This window comes from Bos taurus, chromosome 13 (genome assembly GCF_002263795.3).
Source record: "Bos taurus isolate L1 Dominette 01449 registration number 42190680 breed Hereford chromosome 13, ARS-UCD2.0, whole genome shotgun sequence".
Taxonomy (NCBI): Eukaryota; Metazoa; Chordata; class Mammalia; order Artiodactyla; family Bovidae; genus Bos; species Bos taurus.
Window position 1 is genome coordinate 62643558 of NC_037340.1, and position 16888 is coordinate 62660445.

The 16888-nt window shown below is 44.0% G+C and overlaps 1 protein-coding gene across 3 annotated transcripts; it reads left to right on the plus strand.

The window, feature by feature from the left end:
• Positions 1 to 1430: 1430 nt before the first annotated feature.
• On the plus strand, positions 1431 to 11891 carry BPIFA2B (BPI fold containing family A, member 2B). 3 transcript variants are annotated; one of them, XM_010811369.4, is made up of 9 exons: positions 1431 to 1535; positions 2337 to 2497; positions 4394 to 4523; positions 5806 to 5910; positions 6887 to 7033; positions 8985 to 9066; positions 10130 to 10193; positions 11067 to 11140; positions 11710 to 11891. In XM_010811369.4, the coding sequence occupies exons 2-8, from the start codon at positions 2350 to 2352 to the stop codon at positions 11111 to 11113; spliced, it is 723 nt and encodes a 240-aa protein (XP_010809671.1). In that variant the 5' UTR covers positions 1431 to 1535; positions 2337 to 2349; the 3' UTR covers positions 11114 to 11140; positions 11710 to 11891.
• Positions 11892 to 16888: the final 4997 nt, after the last annotated feature.

The following is a 16888-nucleotide window of genomic DNA, read 5'->3' on the forward strand; positions in this document are numbered from 1 at the left end:
AAGCATCTCTAATGATGGGACCCTCACCAACTTATCAGAGAGTGGACGGCCTTATCAGATGCCACAGAGATGCTTGGAGCATTCTAGAGCCAGGACAGGGTCTTGGGACCCACATGAGAGGAAAGCCCTAGAGGAAAGGGTGGTAACAGCTTGCTGAGGGCAGAGAACAAGGGAAGAAGTCAAATGATAATGATCTGCTGTGACAGAAGCCAGCAAGAAGCTGAGCTCGGGGAAGATGGGGAGGGACCACCTCAGGTGAGCCGTCACAGAGGTTGCGAGGGGATGTCGAGAGCCAGGGACAGCTAGGCAGGCGAGTTCTGGGAAAAGGGAACAGTTTGTGGGGAGGTCAAAAGCAGCAAAAGGGTTGGTATCCATCTGGAACAGAAGGAAGTCAGTAGGGCCATGGAAGGAGAGGCAGATGAGTTTGGGGTGGCAGTGAACAGTACCGCAAGGCCTTGATGGGGTTGCTGTTTTAAAGCTGAGTGCTTCAACCTCTGGCCGCTGCATTGAGAGCAGAGGGGTTAGGGGCACATGTGCATAGGAATCCTGCATACATGAGGGTACCTGTGGAGGCAGATTTTGTTCACTCACAGAAGTAACTCTATTGACTAAATGATGTAGGCAGACAGGGAAGAGGGTTGTCTGAACAACTGAAAACATTTGCCCTAAGGCCGGCTCTACTGTGAGGGATTTTATGGAGAGCACTCATACATAAGATGGAGAAGGCAATGGCACCGCATTCCAGTACACTTGCCTGGAAAATCCCATGGATGGCCGAGCCTGGTAGGCTGCAGTCCATGGGGTTGCTAAGAGTCGGGCACGACTGAGTGACTTCACTTTCACTTTTCACTTTCATGCATTGGAGAAGGAAATGGCAATCCACTCCAGTGTTCTTGGCCTGGAGAATCCCAGGGACAGGGGAGCCTGGTGGGCTGCCGTCTACAGGATCGCACAGTGTCAGACACAACTGAAGCGACTTAGCAGCAGCAGACATAAGAGAAAGTTTGGGAAGAATGATCTCACTGGTCACTGACCCTGACTCTGTGGGCCACAGTTCTAGCCCCATATCTGTCCCTGTCTTTCTGGAAGACCTCAAGCTGATTTCCAAATACTGATCGAATAGTATCATAATTTCCCTCTGAGCCTGCGTTTCCAAATCCTGATGGACTGAAGCTGGATGATCACCATAAGTCCTTCTACCAGAACATTCTCCACTTCATCCATTCTTGGTCTTTATCCCAGCCCCCACTTGCAATGGCCGCTGTCTTGGCAGCATGAGAACCTGCTCTTAGTCTTGGCACAAAGTCCTCTCCATATCCACCCATTCCAATTCAGTCATCCTGGGTGACCTTTGCTTCGGAAGTCTCTCTCTATTCACTCTGGACAGGGGTTATTTTCATTGGAGTCTCCTTGGATGGCTCTGGACACAGGGCTTGTTTCCGGGGTCAGCCTCCCTGCCCATCGCCATCCAGAGGATATAAGGGCCATCAGCACCCAGCGGAATTCAGGAGGCTGTGCAGGCGAGCAAGGACTTCGTAAGTATTTTCCTCCAAACCTGTGACTGACGGGCTTTCCACCTAATGTCACCCCACCTAAGGCCTTCAGAAGGCTTTGGGGCTGGAGGCAGAGGGATTGGTCTAATTCAGTTAGCTTCTATCTTGATTAGAGCAAATTAAGAAATAGATTCAATTAGGAGAAGTGCCAAACTGACAAGCAAAGCAGGGTCATGATGTGGTGCCCATTTATTTGTTCATACTTTTATTCAGCAAACTTTATTTTGTTGTACTGAGCGAGGAGCAGGGTTTTTACTATGTGTGATGAATTCAATAGTGAGATAAGTCACAATCCCTCCTCTAAGCTGTGCACAGCCTGATGGGAAAGGCAGCCAAGTCTTCCCTAACTGGTACCCAGGACTGTGGTCATACAATGAAGGCAGCAAGATGGTGGAGTGGGGCCCCCTAACCTAGACGCTGGGGAGAGTCTAGAGTGATCTTCCTAGAGGACATGATATCTTACTGAATTTGCAGAGTCAGTAGGAAGTGACTCAGGTAAAAATGAAAAGAAGAGAGAAATGTTCCAGGCAGAGAAGCCAGCATGTGGTAAAGAGCTCTGACCTGGAGTCAGGCAGGACTTTTCAAATAGTTTCTCCTTCTTTCACTGGTTGTTTTTCTCTGGGCAAGTTGCTCTAACTTCCTGACCTGGGCTGCCCATCTGAAAGAGAGGAGATAACCACGTCTATCGTCAAGCACCGCTGAGTGTCAGAGTGATAGGTGCTCATCCAAGATCCCTTTTCCCTATGGATAATTCTCACTCCTGTTCCTCCCATGACTGTCCAGGTGTCAGGACAAGATGGTTCAGCTTTGGAAACTTGTTCTCTTGTGCGGCCTGCTCGCCGGGACCTCAGCGTCTCTTCCTGACATTCGTGGCAACGATGTTCTGAGGAAGCTGAAATCTGGTCTTGAGAGAGGACTTGACACCTTTGACAGTACAATTGAAAGTGAGTTAACAACAAGGACGCTCAGTGGTGCCTGGGAGCTTCCTGCTAAATACTCTGCCTGTATCACCAGAGGCTGTAGCGGGGCCTCTTTATGGGTTGTTTATTAAGAGAGGTGACTAATTGGTTCCTGGGTCACCATTTATTATTTTTCTAGAAACAAGCAACACTTAACTGAATATCACTTTACATCTTAAATCATGGTAAACATTGCTAATATATTCGTAGGATAAATTCCTCAAAGTGACATTTCAAAAGTTCAAAAGTATGCATATTTTAAATTACAGTAGATATTGACAAATAATACCCTATGGTAATATTTTCTCCAAACTATGAGATTACCTTTTTTTCCACTTCCCTGACAGCACTGTTTTGGACAACTGAATTTTTTGCCAATCTCACAGATGAAAGGTTATAATTCATGTCACTTAGCTTTTCTCTAATTATGAAAGAATTCACTCGTATTTTTCATATTTTATTAGTCATTTACATATTTAACTTAAATATTTTATTTATATTTGTAGCATATTCTTTTGCTGGGCTATTCAATTTTCTTAGTACTTTGTATTAATTAACTGGAAAGGAATTTCTACCTAGCCTGCTGCTGCTGCTGCTAAGTCGCTTCAGTCGTGTCCGACTCTGTGCAACCCCATAGGCAGCAGCCCACCAGGCTCCCCAGTCCCTGGGACTCTCCAGGCAAGAACACTGGAGTGGGTTGCCATTTCCTTCTCCAATGCAGGAAAGTGAAAAGTGAAAGTGAAGTCGCTCAGTCCTGTCCTGACTCTCAGCGACCCCATGGACTGCAGCCTACCAGGCTCCTCCATCCATGGGATTTTCCAGGCAAGAGTACTGCAGTGGGGTGCCATCACCTTCTCTGCCTACCTAGCCTAGGTAGCTTTAAAATTACCTACCTATCTAGTTAATCATACGTCCTTGTAATTCTGATTTCTTGAAAGAACTTGGCCTTCTTTTCAATTTCTGGAAACATTACCCTGAGAAACATTCTTTGTAGGAGAAACTAATTTCTGTATATGATGGCCTTTCAAACCTTGCCAGGGCTTGGGCAAATGTCAAAGATATAGGAGGGACCCACTTTCCAGTTTCAGTGCTGACAAAACTGAGCTCAGAAGCAGAAGTGTCTGGATTATCGATAGGACCAGACGGAGTTTCCGCCTCTGTTTCCATCATTATAATTAGGTAGATATTGTCCATTGCAGAGCCAATCTGGAGTACTCTGATTACATATCCTTTCCTGTAGCCTTTTGTGTGGTTTTTTCTGAGCTCGTTGCTGCCTTCCTGTTTCTCATTTGAATTCTTTTCTATATGTATATTCTGAACTCTTTTCAACTGCCATTCTACATCTGCCATGCCACTTCCTCTATCAAATCCCTCTTTTCTCTGAAAGACCCTCTGTTAGGACTCTCTGTCCTCCTGCTCCTGAATGAATCACTGCTTTCTAGGCCTCTTATCTAGGGCTCCTACTTGCCACTTTAATAATTTGGAGCCATGTTTTTTCTTTGATTCTACATTTTCCATTTCTTATTTTATTCTCAGTTTGTATGAGCATCTCCTTAATCTTCACTACTAGAATCTGATGTACAATCAATATCTATTGCCTGCTCAATAGTGGATTGATTGCTTTGTTGAAATGATGAGCATATATTAGCATGAAGGCAGCATACTAGGAACAAGGTCTCCTAGCTGTGTGACTTTGGCCCATTTCTTAATCTTTTGATCCTTTATTTCCTCATCTGAAAGCACAGATAATAGTAATACCTACTTTATGAAGGTGTTATAAGATGAAATAAAATAACCTAGGAAAGTAGTCTCATTAGTACCTGGTGCCTAGGAGCTGCTTCTTAAGTTGTGTACCACACTAAACGGAGATTGTTTTTGCAGTTATCTTTCAGAATTTGAAGACTGAATTGGAATCCAGGTGTTCAGACGAGGTTGTGGAGCAACAGGAAACTGAGAATTTCTTGGAACAACTCATTTCTAGAATTTTTCAAGTAGTGAGCAGGCTTACAGGGTGAGTTGATGCTTCATCTTGGAGATCTTTGTTCCCAGAAAAGAGAATACATATCTTTGGGGAGGTAAGTTTAATATAAAAGAAAGAAAGATGAATAAACCTTGTGTGTTTTTGCAGAGCAGAAGCGGTCTGAGGCCAGCTCTGCCAGATCTTGGGGAAATTAGAGTCAGGGCTGCAGGGCCTGTGAGCATCTCATGGGTCTGGACCTTCTCATTCTGTGATTTCAGGGTCACAATGAAGATTCTCTTCTTCCTCACCTCTATCTGTTTGCTGATGCCTAAAGTCCCTTTTCTAAGGAATAAGACTTTTCTTCTCTGAATATAGCTGAGTATAAAAGTCTGAATGGCCTCAGGAGAGAGAAAACTAGAATTCACACCACATAGGTGGCTCCACACATAACATCTTGGAGTCAGGCAGTTCTGGGTTCAAAATCTGTCTCTGCATAAAAAGAATGAAATAATGCTGTCTGCAGCAACAAAAGGATGGACACAGAGGTTATTATACTAAATGAAGTAAGTCAGACAGAGGACAAACAAGTACCATATGATACCACTTATATGTGGAATCTAAAATATGATACAAAAGATCTTATACAAAACAGATTCGTGAGCATAAAAACAAACTCATGGTTACCAGAAGGGAAAGCAATGTGGGGGAGAAATTAGGAGTTTGGCATTAACATTGCTAAGTTGCTTCAGTCATGTCCAACTCCTTACAACCCTGTGGACCATAGCCCGCCAGGCTCCTCTGTCCATGGGACTGTGCAGGCAAGAATACTGGAATGGGCTGCCATTTCCTACTCCAGGCATTAACATATACAAACTATATATGTATACATACACACAGACACAAAACAACCAACAAGGATCTACTATATAGCACAGGGAACTATACTCAATATTCTGTAATAGCCTATGAGGTAGAAGAATCTGAAATAAAGATACCTCTATAAATATACATATCTCTACCTGAATCACTCTGCTGCCCACCTGAAACTAACACAACATTGTAGAGCAACTATACTTCAACTAAAAAGAAAAACGAAAAAGCAAATACTGGCTCTGGCACATATTCACCCTTGGCCTCTTGAGGAAATCACAGCTGTCCGATCCTCAGTCTGCCACGCCATCCAATGGAGAGAATTCAGCCTCTGAGCAGGGCTCTCATGAAGACCAAAGCAGGCAAAGTCCATGAGGCTCAAAACTCAGCACAAAGCTGGCACAGAGAAGAGCCAAGCAATGGCTGTCAGGAGTGACAGGTGTGAACTGTGGTTTTTACACAGGGTGAGAATCAGGAACGTCCAGGTCCCGGATATCACATTCGAAGCGACTTCTGAAAACAGTGCTAACGTGTTGATCCCCATCACTGCTGACGTCACTGTGAGCCTGTGAGTAGCCTTGGAATCTGAGGGTTGGGAGAGGCAGTGAGGTATGGCCAATAGGTCTCCAATCTGGAATCAGGCACTTTTCCACCCTGCTGCCTTGGTCTCCCAATCAGTAAAATAAGGAGGCCTTTGCAACTCCTAAATCCTAACCTTTAACATGTTCTAAGAAACACTGCCCAGAACCAAATCTCTTTTTTAAAAAATCCTCCATGAAATATATTTCGAAAATCATAAAACTTATCTAATCATAATAGCTGAAAATTGAGAAGACATGAACATTTATAACTCTTAGGCAAAGTTTCTTCCAGCATCATTTTATCTCTCAAGATTCTCTTTAAGTAGCAGTGACCAGTATGGCCATATAGTAGTGTACAGTATGTAATGAAGGGCATGTGAAATTATATGGAAACTATAATTATATTAGGAATTTTATTAATTCATTAATTATATAAGTTATATTAGAAACAATAATTTCTAAGTATTTTAATTACTTTTTAAATACAAAGAGAAAGGAAAATGCAGATGTGTAGAAGAGTCTTTATAAATTAAGTGTACTGCAATTTCATCATTCATTGGATGTGAGATCTTGGGATAGTTACTTAACATCTCTATACCAAACATTTCCTCAGTCTGAAAATAGAGATAAGGATAGTATTTTTCCCTCATGGTACTGCTGTCAAGATTAAATCACTTAATTCAAGTAAAAAACTTTGTGAAATACTTAACACAGTTTGTGCTCAAGAAATGTTAACTATTATTTTTATTTTATCGGTGTGATACTGCATAAAAATTTCATACGAGCCAAACCCATGGGGCCAGAAAAGTATTACCTAATGTAAGAATGTAGATTTCATAAAAAATTTACACACTATTGACTATATCCATAGATATCCCATGCAATGGCCATCTAGAGAGACTCATGTGAGCAACATGAAGAGACTTCTCCACCTCTGTTCACTGTGAATCTTATTCCCTGTAGGCCTTTTTTGGGTGAGATTGTCGACCTGGACCTCAATGTGGACCTCCAAACTACTGTCAGCATTGAAACTGATACTGAAGACCCCCAGGTGGTCGTGGGAGAATGCACCAACAACCCAGAAAGCATCTCACTCACGGTGCTGCACAGGTCAGCCCAACACATCTCAGCAGAGCAAGGAATTCCAGAGGAGCTGGGACCCATAGTTTCAGCCCTATTCCTTACCTGGGAGGGAGCAGAGTATTGTTAAAAAAAAAAAAAAAAAGTTCAGACTCTGGAGTCAAGCTAGCTTTGCTACTCACTTGGGTCTTTGTAATCAATTTAGCCTATAGAAGCTTTAGCTATCACATCTTTAAACTAAGGTTGGTAACATTACCTAACTCATAGGTTACTATGTTGACCAAATGAGAAAATACATAGCATACTCGGAGAATATTTGGCCAAGCACATACTAAGCTTTCAGTAATAGTAATATCTATCCTTATTTTCTGTCTCTCGGGTCTTCCCATTACCAACACGGGAGTGTTGACCTCTCAAACCATAGCTGTGAATTTGTGTATTTCACCTTTCATCTTTATTTGTTTTTGCTTCAAGGTTTTTGAAACTCTGTTGCATGCACATTTAGCATTGTTACATCTACTTGAAGAACTGACCCTTCTCTTATTATATAATGTCCCTCAAATAATGATAATAACAATAATAATATATTGTGTTTACCTTCTTGCCTCTAGTTAGGAGCAGGCAAGAAGAGTAAACCCTGCTCAGTTCAGTTCAGTAGCTCAGTCGTGTCTGACTCTTTGCGACCCTATGAATCACAGCACACCAAGCCTCCCTGTCCATCACCAACTACCAGAGTTTACCCAACTCATGTCCATCGAGTCGGTGATGCCATCCAGCCATCTCATCCTCTGTCATCCCCTTCTCCTTCTGCCCCCAACCCCTCCCAGCATCAGGGTCTTTTCCAATGAGTCAACTCTTCACATAAGGTGACCAAAGTATTGGAGTTTCAGCTTCAGCATCAGTCCTTCCAATGAACACCCAGGACTGATCTCCTTTAGGATGGACTGGTTGGATCTCCTTGCAATCCAAGGGACTCTCAAGAGTCTTCTCCAACACCACACTTCAAAAGCATCAATTCTTCAGTGCTCAGCTTTCTTCACAGTCCAACTCTCACATCCATACATGACCACAGGAAAAACCATAGCCTTGACTAGACAGACCTTTGTTGGCAAAGTAATGTCTCTGCTTTTGAATATGCTATCTAGGTTGGTCATAACTTGCCTTCCAAGGAGTAAGCATCTTTTAATTTCATGGCTGCAGTCACCATCTGCAGTGATTTTGGAGCCCCCCCAAAATAAAGTCTGACACTGTTTCCACTGTTTCCCCATCTATTTCCCATGAAGTGATGGGACCAGATGCCATGATCTTCGTTTTCTGAATGTTGAGTTTTAAGCCAACTTTTTCACTCTCCTCTTTCACTTTCATCAAGAGGCTCTTTAGTTCTTCTTCACTTTCTGCCATAAGAGTGGTGTCATCTGCATATCTGAGGTTACTGATATTTCTTCCAGCAATCTTGATTCCAGCCTGTGCTTCCTCCATCCCAGCATTTCTTATGATGTACTCTGCATATAAGTTAAATAAGCAGGGTGACAATATACAGCCTTGACGTACTCCTTTTCCTATTTGGAACCAGTCTGTTGTTCCATGTCCAGTTCTAACTGTTGCTTCCTGACCTGCATATAGGTTTCTCAAGAGGCCGGTCAGGTGGTCTGGTATTGGTTCTAGTCAGGCTTGGTTCCCAGCATATAGTTGGTGTTTTATAAATATGTACTGATGAATAAATGAATGGATGGCTAGATGGATGGATGGATAAAGAATGGATGGATGGATGGATGAGCTCTCAGGATTGTGATGAGATGCTCATGAGCTACTGGGGTGAGCTGCTGGTCAACCATGGGGTTCTAAGTGATGATCCCCCTGGGTAGAGGCTCAAGTCACCTGATTTCAAGGAGCTCCACCATATTCCACCCTCTTTCCCACTGCTCCTTCTTGGCCGCTCTGCCAACTTCACTGACCTTTATCAATTTCCTCTCTTCTCCAGCCGCTTTGGACTGCTCAACGATGTCGTGGACATTGGAGTCAACCTTGCGAGAAGGGTGGTGTCCTCTGTAGTGGAGGGCGAGGTAAGTCACCCACTCCTGGGGGTATAGAGTCACACCTGGTGGGGGCAGGTGTGATATTCCATGGGTGGGCTGTACTCTCTGGGCACCTTCCTTTCTGAGGGGACAACTTCCCTTTGAGTTGTCAGTTGCTACTCCCCCCGCCCCACCCTGCTTCACTCAGCCTGGCCTGGGGAGGAGAAGAGGGGCCCAACATGAGCTGAAATCACTGGGTCCCACACTTGAACCATTTGCCATACCCATGGACTGCCAATAGGCCTTTTAGCTAATATTTTTCTTATTTCAGTACAACTTTATTTAATTTATTTAAATACAAAATCTGTACGTGCCACAGGTCAGATTCCTATGTATCATATACAAAATCATATGTACCATGCGCCCTAAATTCCAAAGATTCTAAATTAGTCACTCTGGAAGGGGGCTTGCAATCTGGGTTTTTTGTTTTTTTTGTTTTCTTTTTCAAATCCTCCAGGAGGCCCTGAGATTTACTGAACTGGAGGGTCACTGCTAAAACTATGGTTGTCAGACCAGCAGCACTGACCTTCCCTGGGCATTTTTTAGAATGCAGACCCTTAGGTCCCACTCCAGACCTGCTGCTCATTAAGTTGCCTTTTAAAGAGATCCTCGAGGAATTGTATGCACACAAAATTGTGAGAAACACTTCTCTATGGTTCCCAGGGCCCCATTTGACCCTTGAGGTTTCAGAGTCCAAAGGACAAGGTTTCTAAAAGCACAGGGATATAGGATGCTTACAGTCTAGATACTTAAGGTACTGGGATTATAGTGTTCTGAGGTTTTTAGGGTTCTAGTGTCCTCTGGATCTCAGATATGGGCCTTCTAGGTTTCCACTGTTCTAGAATCCTAAGGGTCAGAAGTTCTGAGGCCCCAAGTAGTGAGCATCTCTGTGGGTGGCAGGCAGGGTGCTCGTAGCAGGTAATAACCAGTCCTCTTCCTTCTCCCATATCTCCTCTCCCTCCTCACCTCCTGGCTTCTTTCTTTCCTTCCCTCTTTCCAATTCTCTCTGCATGTGTCTCTCTCTCTTTTGCTGGCTCTGTATGACCCTCAGCTGTGCCCACGATTCCGCGAGCTCCTTGAAAGCCTGGATGCAGAGTGTGTTGAGAAACTCATTGGTAAGTCACAGCCTGGGGAAGTGGGGAGGGGGCTCCCTCTGCAGCCTCCCCGGGGATGGTATGCTGCTTTATGCTTATAGCACCAGCAGGTCTGGTCAGGGGATCCTGGAGAAGCTGAGGACCCTTCATCCTGAGCAAGTCAGGAGAGTGTGGTTGGAGGGGTCCCTGCGGACTGAGGGTCTCTGTCAGCCTTTGAGAGCCTTTACTGCCCTCCTTTGTCCCACTGGCAGAACCTGATGCCCAGAATGATGTGATAAAGAGGACAGGCCAGATCTGGATTCAAACCCTGGATCTGCTACTTAGCAACTGTGCAGTCCTAGTCAACTGGTTCCGCCTCTCTGAGCCTCAGGTTCCTCCCAGGTGAAAGGAGATTGTAAACATGGCTTAGCTGATGAATGGATTTAAAGAAAAAGCAGGAAAAGCCTAATATCCAGTAGGCATTGATGATAAGCACCGCCCCTTCTATTTCCCTTCTTATGAGGAGGTGTGGTTTCACCCCCAGCCTTGACCTGGGTCTCTGGCATTGGTGGGGTTGCTGGGGCTGTGGGCAACAGAAATGGGATGAGTGAAGCATCAGGGTCCTGGAGGCAGTTTTTTTAGAAAATAGCCACAAACACAGTTCGTTGGGCCATCGATCTGTGCTTCTTATATACTATCTCATTGGATCCTTGCAACGACCCTGTGGGGATGGGTAGTGTCATCATACCCATTTTACAGATGAACTAGCTGAGGCACAGATAGATGGAGTGACACACAAGAGGTCCCGTGGCTGTCAAGTCTGACCTGCTGGAGGGTGGCAGTTACTGGTGTCTAATTTGTATTCGGCTTTCCAGTGCTGGAGCCTGAGAACTGCTACTAATTGTGTTCCCTCAGGCGAGTCTCAGGACACCACCCAACAGGAACCTGAAGGCAGCAGATGAGGAAACCGCTGGGATGCCCGCCTGCTGGTGAGGGCTGGGCCCAGGGCCTTGGGCTGAGAGAGGATGAGACCCCCCACAGGGGCCTGTGGAGAAGCAGAAACAAGCTTGGCTTCTCTTCTTTCTCTAGTGGTAGACTCAGCCCTGATCTCGGTCACAGACCAACTCCTGACCCTAAATCAGACACACAAATTGTGCTTGATTCTGCTCCCTGACTGAGCCCGGAACAGCCAGACTGAGCTTTGACTCCAGCAGTTGACTGAGCCCTGACACTGGTCACAGATAGAGACCAGATCGCATCTCAGTCTGATCCTGATCCTGATCATACACTGAGCCCTGAACCCTGGCTCCTCTGGGCCTTGATCAGTCTTTTTACATTGGCCATTGTTGCTAAGGTGATGGGGGTGGGAGGGTGAGGGGATGAGGGGGGTCAGTGCCAGGTGCCAGAGAAAGACCCCAAACCACAGGTGCCAGGCCCTCCCCAAGCCTCAGAGCTCACAGGGTTTGTGGGGAAGTACTCTGGGAGCTGTGCATGCTGAATGCAGCAGCAGGAAAGGGTCCCAAGGGTGTCCATGCCTCGCACGAGGGTCTCTTTCCAGATTGGTTCCAGGACTAGACTGAATCTCTGTACCGTCTCCCTCTGGGACAGGCGGTGCTGCCACCATCCCCCAGGAATGACAACTGAGCCCAGTCAAAGGACACTCTCGGATACTCATGCTCATAGTCAGGACACCCTATGCTCATCACCCTCCACCCCCAGCAATAAAAAGCCTTTTCAGCACCTCCTGTATGGTCCGTTGCATTCTTCCATTGGGATTTTGGGGGATGTGGGATATGTGCAACCAGGTAAGCAGAGACCTGGATCTGAAGCTAAAAGGGAGTTTGGGGATTATCCAGCCTCACCTCCTTGTCTTACAAGCAGGAAAACTGAGGCCCAGGATGGGCAAGAAAGTGACCTGAGGTATCGTAGAGACAGCCTCGCTCTGCTTCCCTACAGCACCACCATGATGGAGGGCTGCCTTCCCCAGCAGACCTGACCTCATGACCTCCTCACAGCACCCTTCTGCCAGGAGACATTGCTCTTGCCCTGATTGTACAGATGAGGAAACTGAGGCTCACAGAAGACAAGTGATTCATCAAGGTTACAGGGTGGCAAGTGGCAGGGCTAGAATTTTAACCCATGTCCCTGGGAACACTTGCTCAGAGAGGTGACACCCTGGTTCTCAGTACTCAGCCACCTCTCTCCTGCCCCCAGCAGGTCCCATCATCCTGGCCCTGCTCTCTTCTGAGCAGGACTGATGAGGTCCTCTTGAGTCCACTCTTCCTCCCTAACATGGAAGCCCTCAGTTTCCCCTTTGCCCTGGAAGAGAGAGGACCACATCCCTTACTCCATGCTGCATCACCTCTTTGGAGGAGTGATCCAGGCTATCACCTCAGGGTCCCCGCAGCCTCTCTTATCCAGGAGGGCCCCTGACTTTCCTGCCAAAAGGCCCAGGGAATCTTTGCCCATTTGGCTAAGCAGCCATCTCAGTGCTTTGTGTGCAATTCTGTGAGGGAAGAACCACCGTCATCCTCTTGTGAGACTCGGGTTATGAGAGGCCAGGGTCACACAGAGGCCTGCAAGAGCGCTTACTCCACCCAAGAGCTTTCTACCCGATGAAGGCTGCCTCACAAGGTCAAATCACCTTGGGGGGCCCTTGAGCCCCTGGGGCTGCCTACGGGAGACTTCAACCATCTCTCCTTAGCTCTGCAAAGCGGACCTTAGTTCAGGCTGTGCCAGGGCTGCTGACAAGGCATAGGGTGAGGGGTTGGACAGAGCTGAACTTGGCTTACCTGGCCTCTGCCCCTTGCTAGCTGTGTAATCTCAAGCAAGTTACTCTTGGAACCACAGTTCTCTCACCTGCCAAAAAGAATTAACAATAAAACCTCCCTTATTGTGCTGTCGTGAGGTTTAAATGAGTCAATGAGTGGAAAGTGCTTTTCCAGGGTCTGACACTAGTGAGCACAAGTCAGGCTCTACCCACTGGAATTACTGTCAAACAATGTTGAGAAACCACACATTTAATCTTTATACACTGTATCTCATTAGATTCTGATATCTACTGAGTGATGCAGTGAATGGTTCTTGGAGTAGATGTGGCAACTGAGTCTCAGAGAAGTAAAGTGACTTCTCCAGGGCCACACAGCTGGTCAGAGGCAAAACTAGATTCCATCTGATGTCAGTCTCCGCAGCTGGTTCTTCCCCTGTTGGCCACGGAAGATGGATCAGAGTTTTCCTCTGTGACTATTTTGTGACTATTTCAACTTCCACAAAAAATATAGAAGAACGTTTCAAAATTCAAGACTTCTTTTGGGCAGCCACCCACTTGACCCTGTGCACACTATTCCATCCACCATTTCTTCTCCCCCTCCACCTTCTCGATCCTCCTCAGCCCCACAGCTCTGCTTAGGAGTTGTGTCCCAGCTGAATGGGGGCCACTCCTCAATGTTTCCCAAAATAAGAGACCGTGTTTTCCAGCTGGGGGGTCTAAACAAGCTACCTTGTCATTACTGTCCAATACAGACAGAGGGTTCAGGAAGCGTCAGCTCTCGTTATTACATATGAGTATGAGTATCTCATTACACTTTTAAAATCCTTTTTCCATTTTTATTGAGAAGTAATTGACATTCAGCTGAAATAAGTTGAAGGCCACAGTTTGATTTGTGTGTGTTATGAAATGATTATGACAAAAAGTTCAGCTAACATTCATCTTCTCATACATATACAATAAAAAGAAAAGAAGAAAAAAAGAAAAAATTTTCCTTGTGATAAGAACTCTTAGGATCTGTTGTCTTAACAACTTTCCTACGTATCATACATCATTGTTAGGTATAGTCACCATGTTGTATAATACATTCCTAGTGCTTATTTATTTTAGAACTGGAAGTTCCTGTCTTTGGGCCATCTTCTTCCAGTTGCCTCTCCTTCACCCTCCTCCTTTGATATTCATAAGTCTGATCTGTTTTTCTATGAGTTCAGTGTTTTTGTTTGTCAGATTCCACACATAAGTGAGATCGCATAGTATAGGTCTTTCTCTAACTTATTTCACTTGTCATAATGCTTCAAGGTCCAACCATGTTGTCACAGGTAATAGGATTTCCTCGTTTTTAACGACTAAATGATATTCCACTGCGTATATATACTATAACTTATGTATTTATTCATCCATCAATGAACACAAGTGTTGCTGTGTGCTGGCTATTATAAATAATGCTGTTATAGACACAGGGGTGCAGACATCTTTTTGAGTTAGTGATTTCATTTCTTTTGGGTTTATTCCCAGAAGTAGAACTGCTAGATCACATGATAGTTCTATTTTTAATTATTTGAGGAATTTCCATACTATTTTCCATAGTGGCTACATCAATTTATATTCTTACCAAATGCACACAGGTTCCCCTTTCTCCACAACCTCATCTGTGATCTCATCATTTTGATGATGGTCATTCGAACAGGCATTAGATGACATCTCATTGTGATTTTAATTTGTATTTCCCTAGTTGCTAGTGATGTTGAGCATCTTTTCATGTACCTGTTCGTCTTTCACATATCTTCTTTGGAGAAATATCTGTTCAGATCTTTTGCCCATTTTTTGTTTTATTTCTTGTGTTGTTGTTTTTCTTTTTTTCTTCTCATTATAAAAGCCTATGTTTTGAAAAAAATGATCCATCTTTATTATTTCCTAAAAATATTTTATCATTAAATACCACACATTTATTGTCAGTATGGAATAACCAGTATAAGAACACAATTTTTATATCTGAGTTGGCTTAGACAACCATTCTGGGCAGTATACCATTCAAATGGGTTTTTCATTCATGCGTGCAGGTATACATTCAGTAAGTATTTACTGAGCCTCTGTTGTGTGCTAAGAAACTCCTAGTAATTATAGACACAGCAGTGGACAAAATCGTCCATGTGCTGTTTTTTCTTTTATTGCTATTGAATTGTTTGCATTCTTTATATATTTAAGATATTAACCCCTTATCAGGTATATGGTTTGTAAATATTTTTTTAACAGCATGCCTTGTCTTTTCCTTTTACTGTTTTTTTGTTTGTTTGTTTTTGCTGTTGTTGGTGTTATGAAGAGTTTTTTAGTTTGATGTAGTTCCCTTCTTTATTTTTTACTTTGTTGCTTATGTTTTAGGTATCACATCCAAAAGTCATTACCAAGACCCATGTCAAGAAACTTTATTCCTGTTTTCTTTATCCCTCGTTTGTTTCTGAAGGACAGTCTTGCCAGGTATAGAATTCTTGGGTGACGGTTCTTTTTTCAATATTTTGAATGTCACCTCATTCTCTCTCAGTCAGAATGGTTTCTTTTGAGAAATCCACCAGTCATCTCACGGGATTCCCTTGTATGTAACTTCGGTTTTTTTCTCTTATTGCTCTTAAAATTTTTTCTTTGTCTTTGAATTTTGAGGATATAATTATAAAGTGTCTTCATATAGATCTATTCAGATTCTGTCTATTTAGGGTTCTTTGGATCTCATGGGTCTGGATGTCCATTTCCCCAGGTTTAGGAGTTTTAGTATCGCTTTAAATATACTTTCTGTCCTTTTTCTCTTCTCCTTCTGGAATTCCTATAATGAAAATATTATTTCTTTTCATTGTGTCACATAATTTCCATGAAAGTGAAAGTGAAAGTCACTCAGTCATGTCTGACTCTTTGCCACCCCAAGGACTATACAGTCCATGGAACTCTCCAGGCCTGAATACTGGAATGGGTAGCCTTTCCCTTCTCCAGGGGATCTTCCCAACCCAAGGATCAATAATTTCTTCACTCTTTTTCCTTTTTCTCCTCTGACTAGCTTAATTGCTAATGTCCTATTCTCCTGTTTGCTGATTCTTTCTTCCTTATGGTTAAATCTACTTTTGAAACTTTTCATTGACTTTTTTCAATTCAATTATTCTATTTTCAACTCTGGGATTTCTGTTGTTGTTGTTGTTTATGGTTGCAATTTCTTTATTGAACTTCTCATTTTATTCATGCATTGGTTTCTTAATTTCATTTGGTTGTCTGTGTTTTCTTATAGTTCACTAAACTTCCTTAGACTCATTAGAAAAGACTCTGATGCTGGAAAAGATTGAAGGCAGGAGGGGAAAGGGATAATAGAGGATGAGATGGTTGGATAGCATCACCGACTCAGTGGACATGAGTTTAAGTAAACTCCAGGAGATGGTGAAGGACAAGGAAGCCTGGCATGCTGCAGTCCATGGGGTCACAAAGAGTCAAACACGACTGAGTAACTGAACAATAAAACATCCTTAAGAGGCTTATTCTGAATTCTTTGTCTGACAGTTCACAGACCTTCGTTTCTTGAGGGTCATTTATAGAACTGTATTAGTTTCCTTTGATGGTATCATAGTTCACTGGTTTTCTGTGTGTGATCCTTGATTCCTTACATTGGAATCTGCACATTTGAGTCCTCTTCCAGACTTTATAGGTTTGCTCTGGCAGAGACAGTTCTTCACCAGTCAGCTCAGTTGTTTTTTGGGGTGTGTGTGTGTGCTGGTGATGTCCTTGGGCTTAATGGTTGGGGTGAGTCAACTGAGCTCTGAGGATGGGGATGGGGTGGGATGTGCCTCTGCCTGAAGATAGCTGTAAAGGACTGCTGGCTTAATTTCCTATCTTGGTGAAGCTGTAAGATGGGCTCTACGGTTGCCTGGATTCTCTGGCCAGACTTACTAGATGATCAGGACTTGATACTGTACATAGTACAAGATGCAGCAGGACA

Bases quoted from the DNA above. Each gene is read 5' to 3' on its own strand.
- BPIFA2B (XM_010811369.4), top strand. From the start codon at position 2,350: ATGGTTCAGCTTTGGAAACTTGTTCTCTTGTGCGGCCTGCTCGCCGGG. The intron at 4,524-5,805 runs GTGAGTTGATGC...GTTTTTACACAG, and splicing joins GTAGTGAGCAGGCTTACAGG to GGTGAGAATCAGGAACGTCC. The intron at 10,194-11,066 runs GTAAGTCACAGC...GTGTTCCCTCAG, and splicing joins GTGTGTTGAGAAACTCATTG to GCGAGTCTCAGGACACCACC.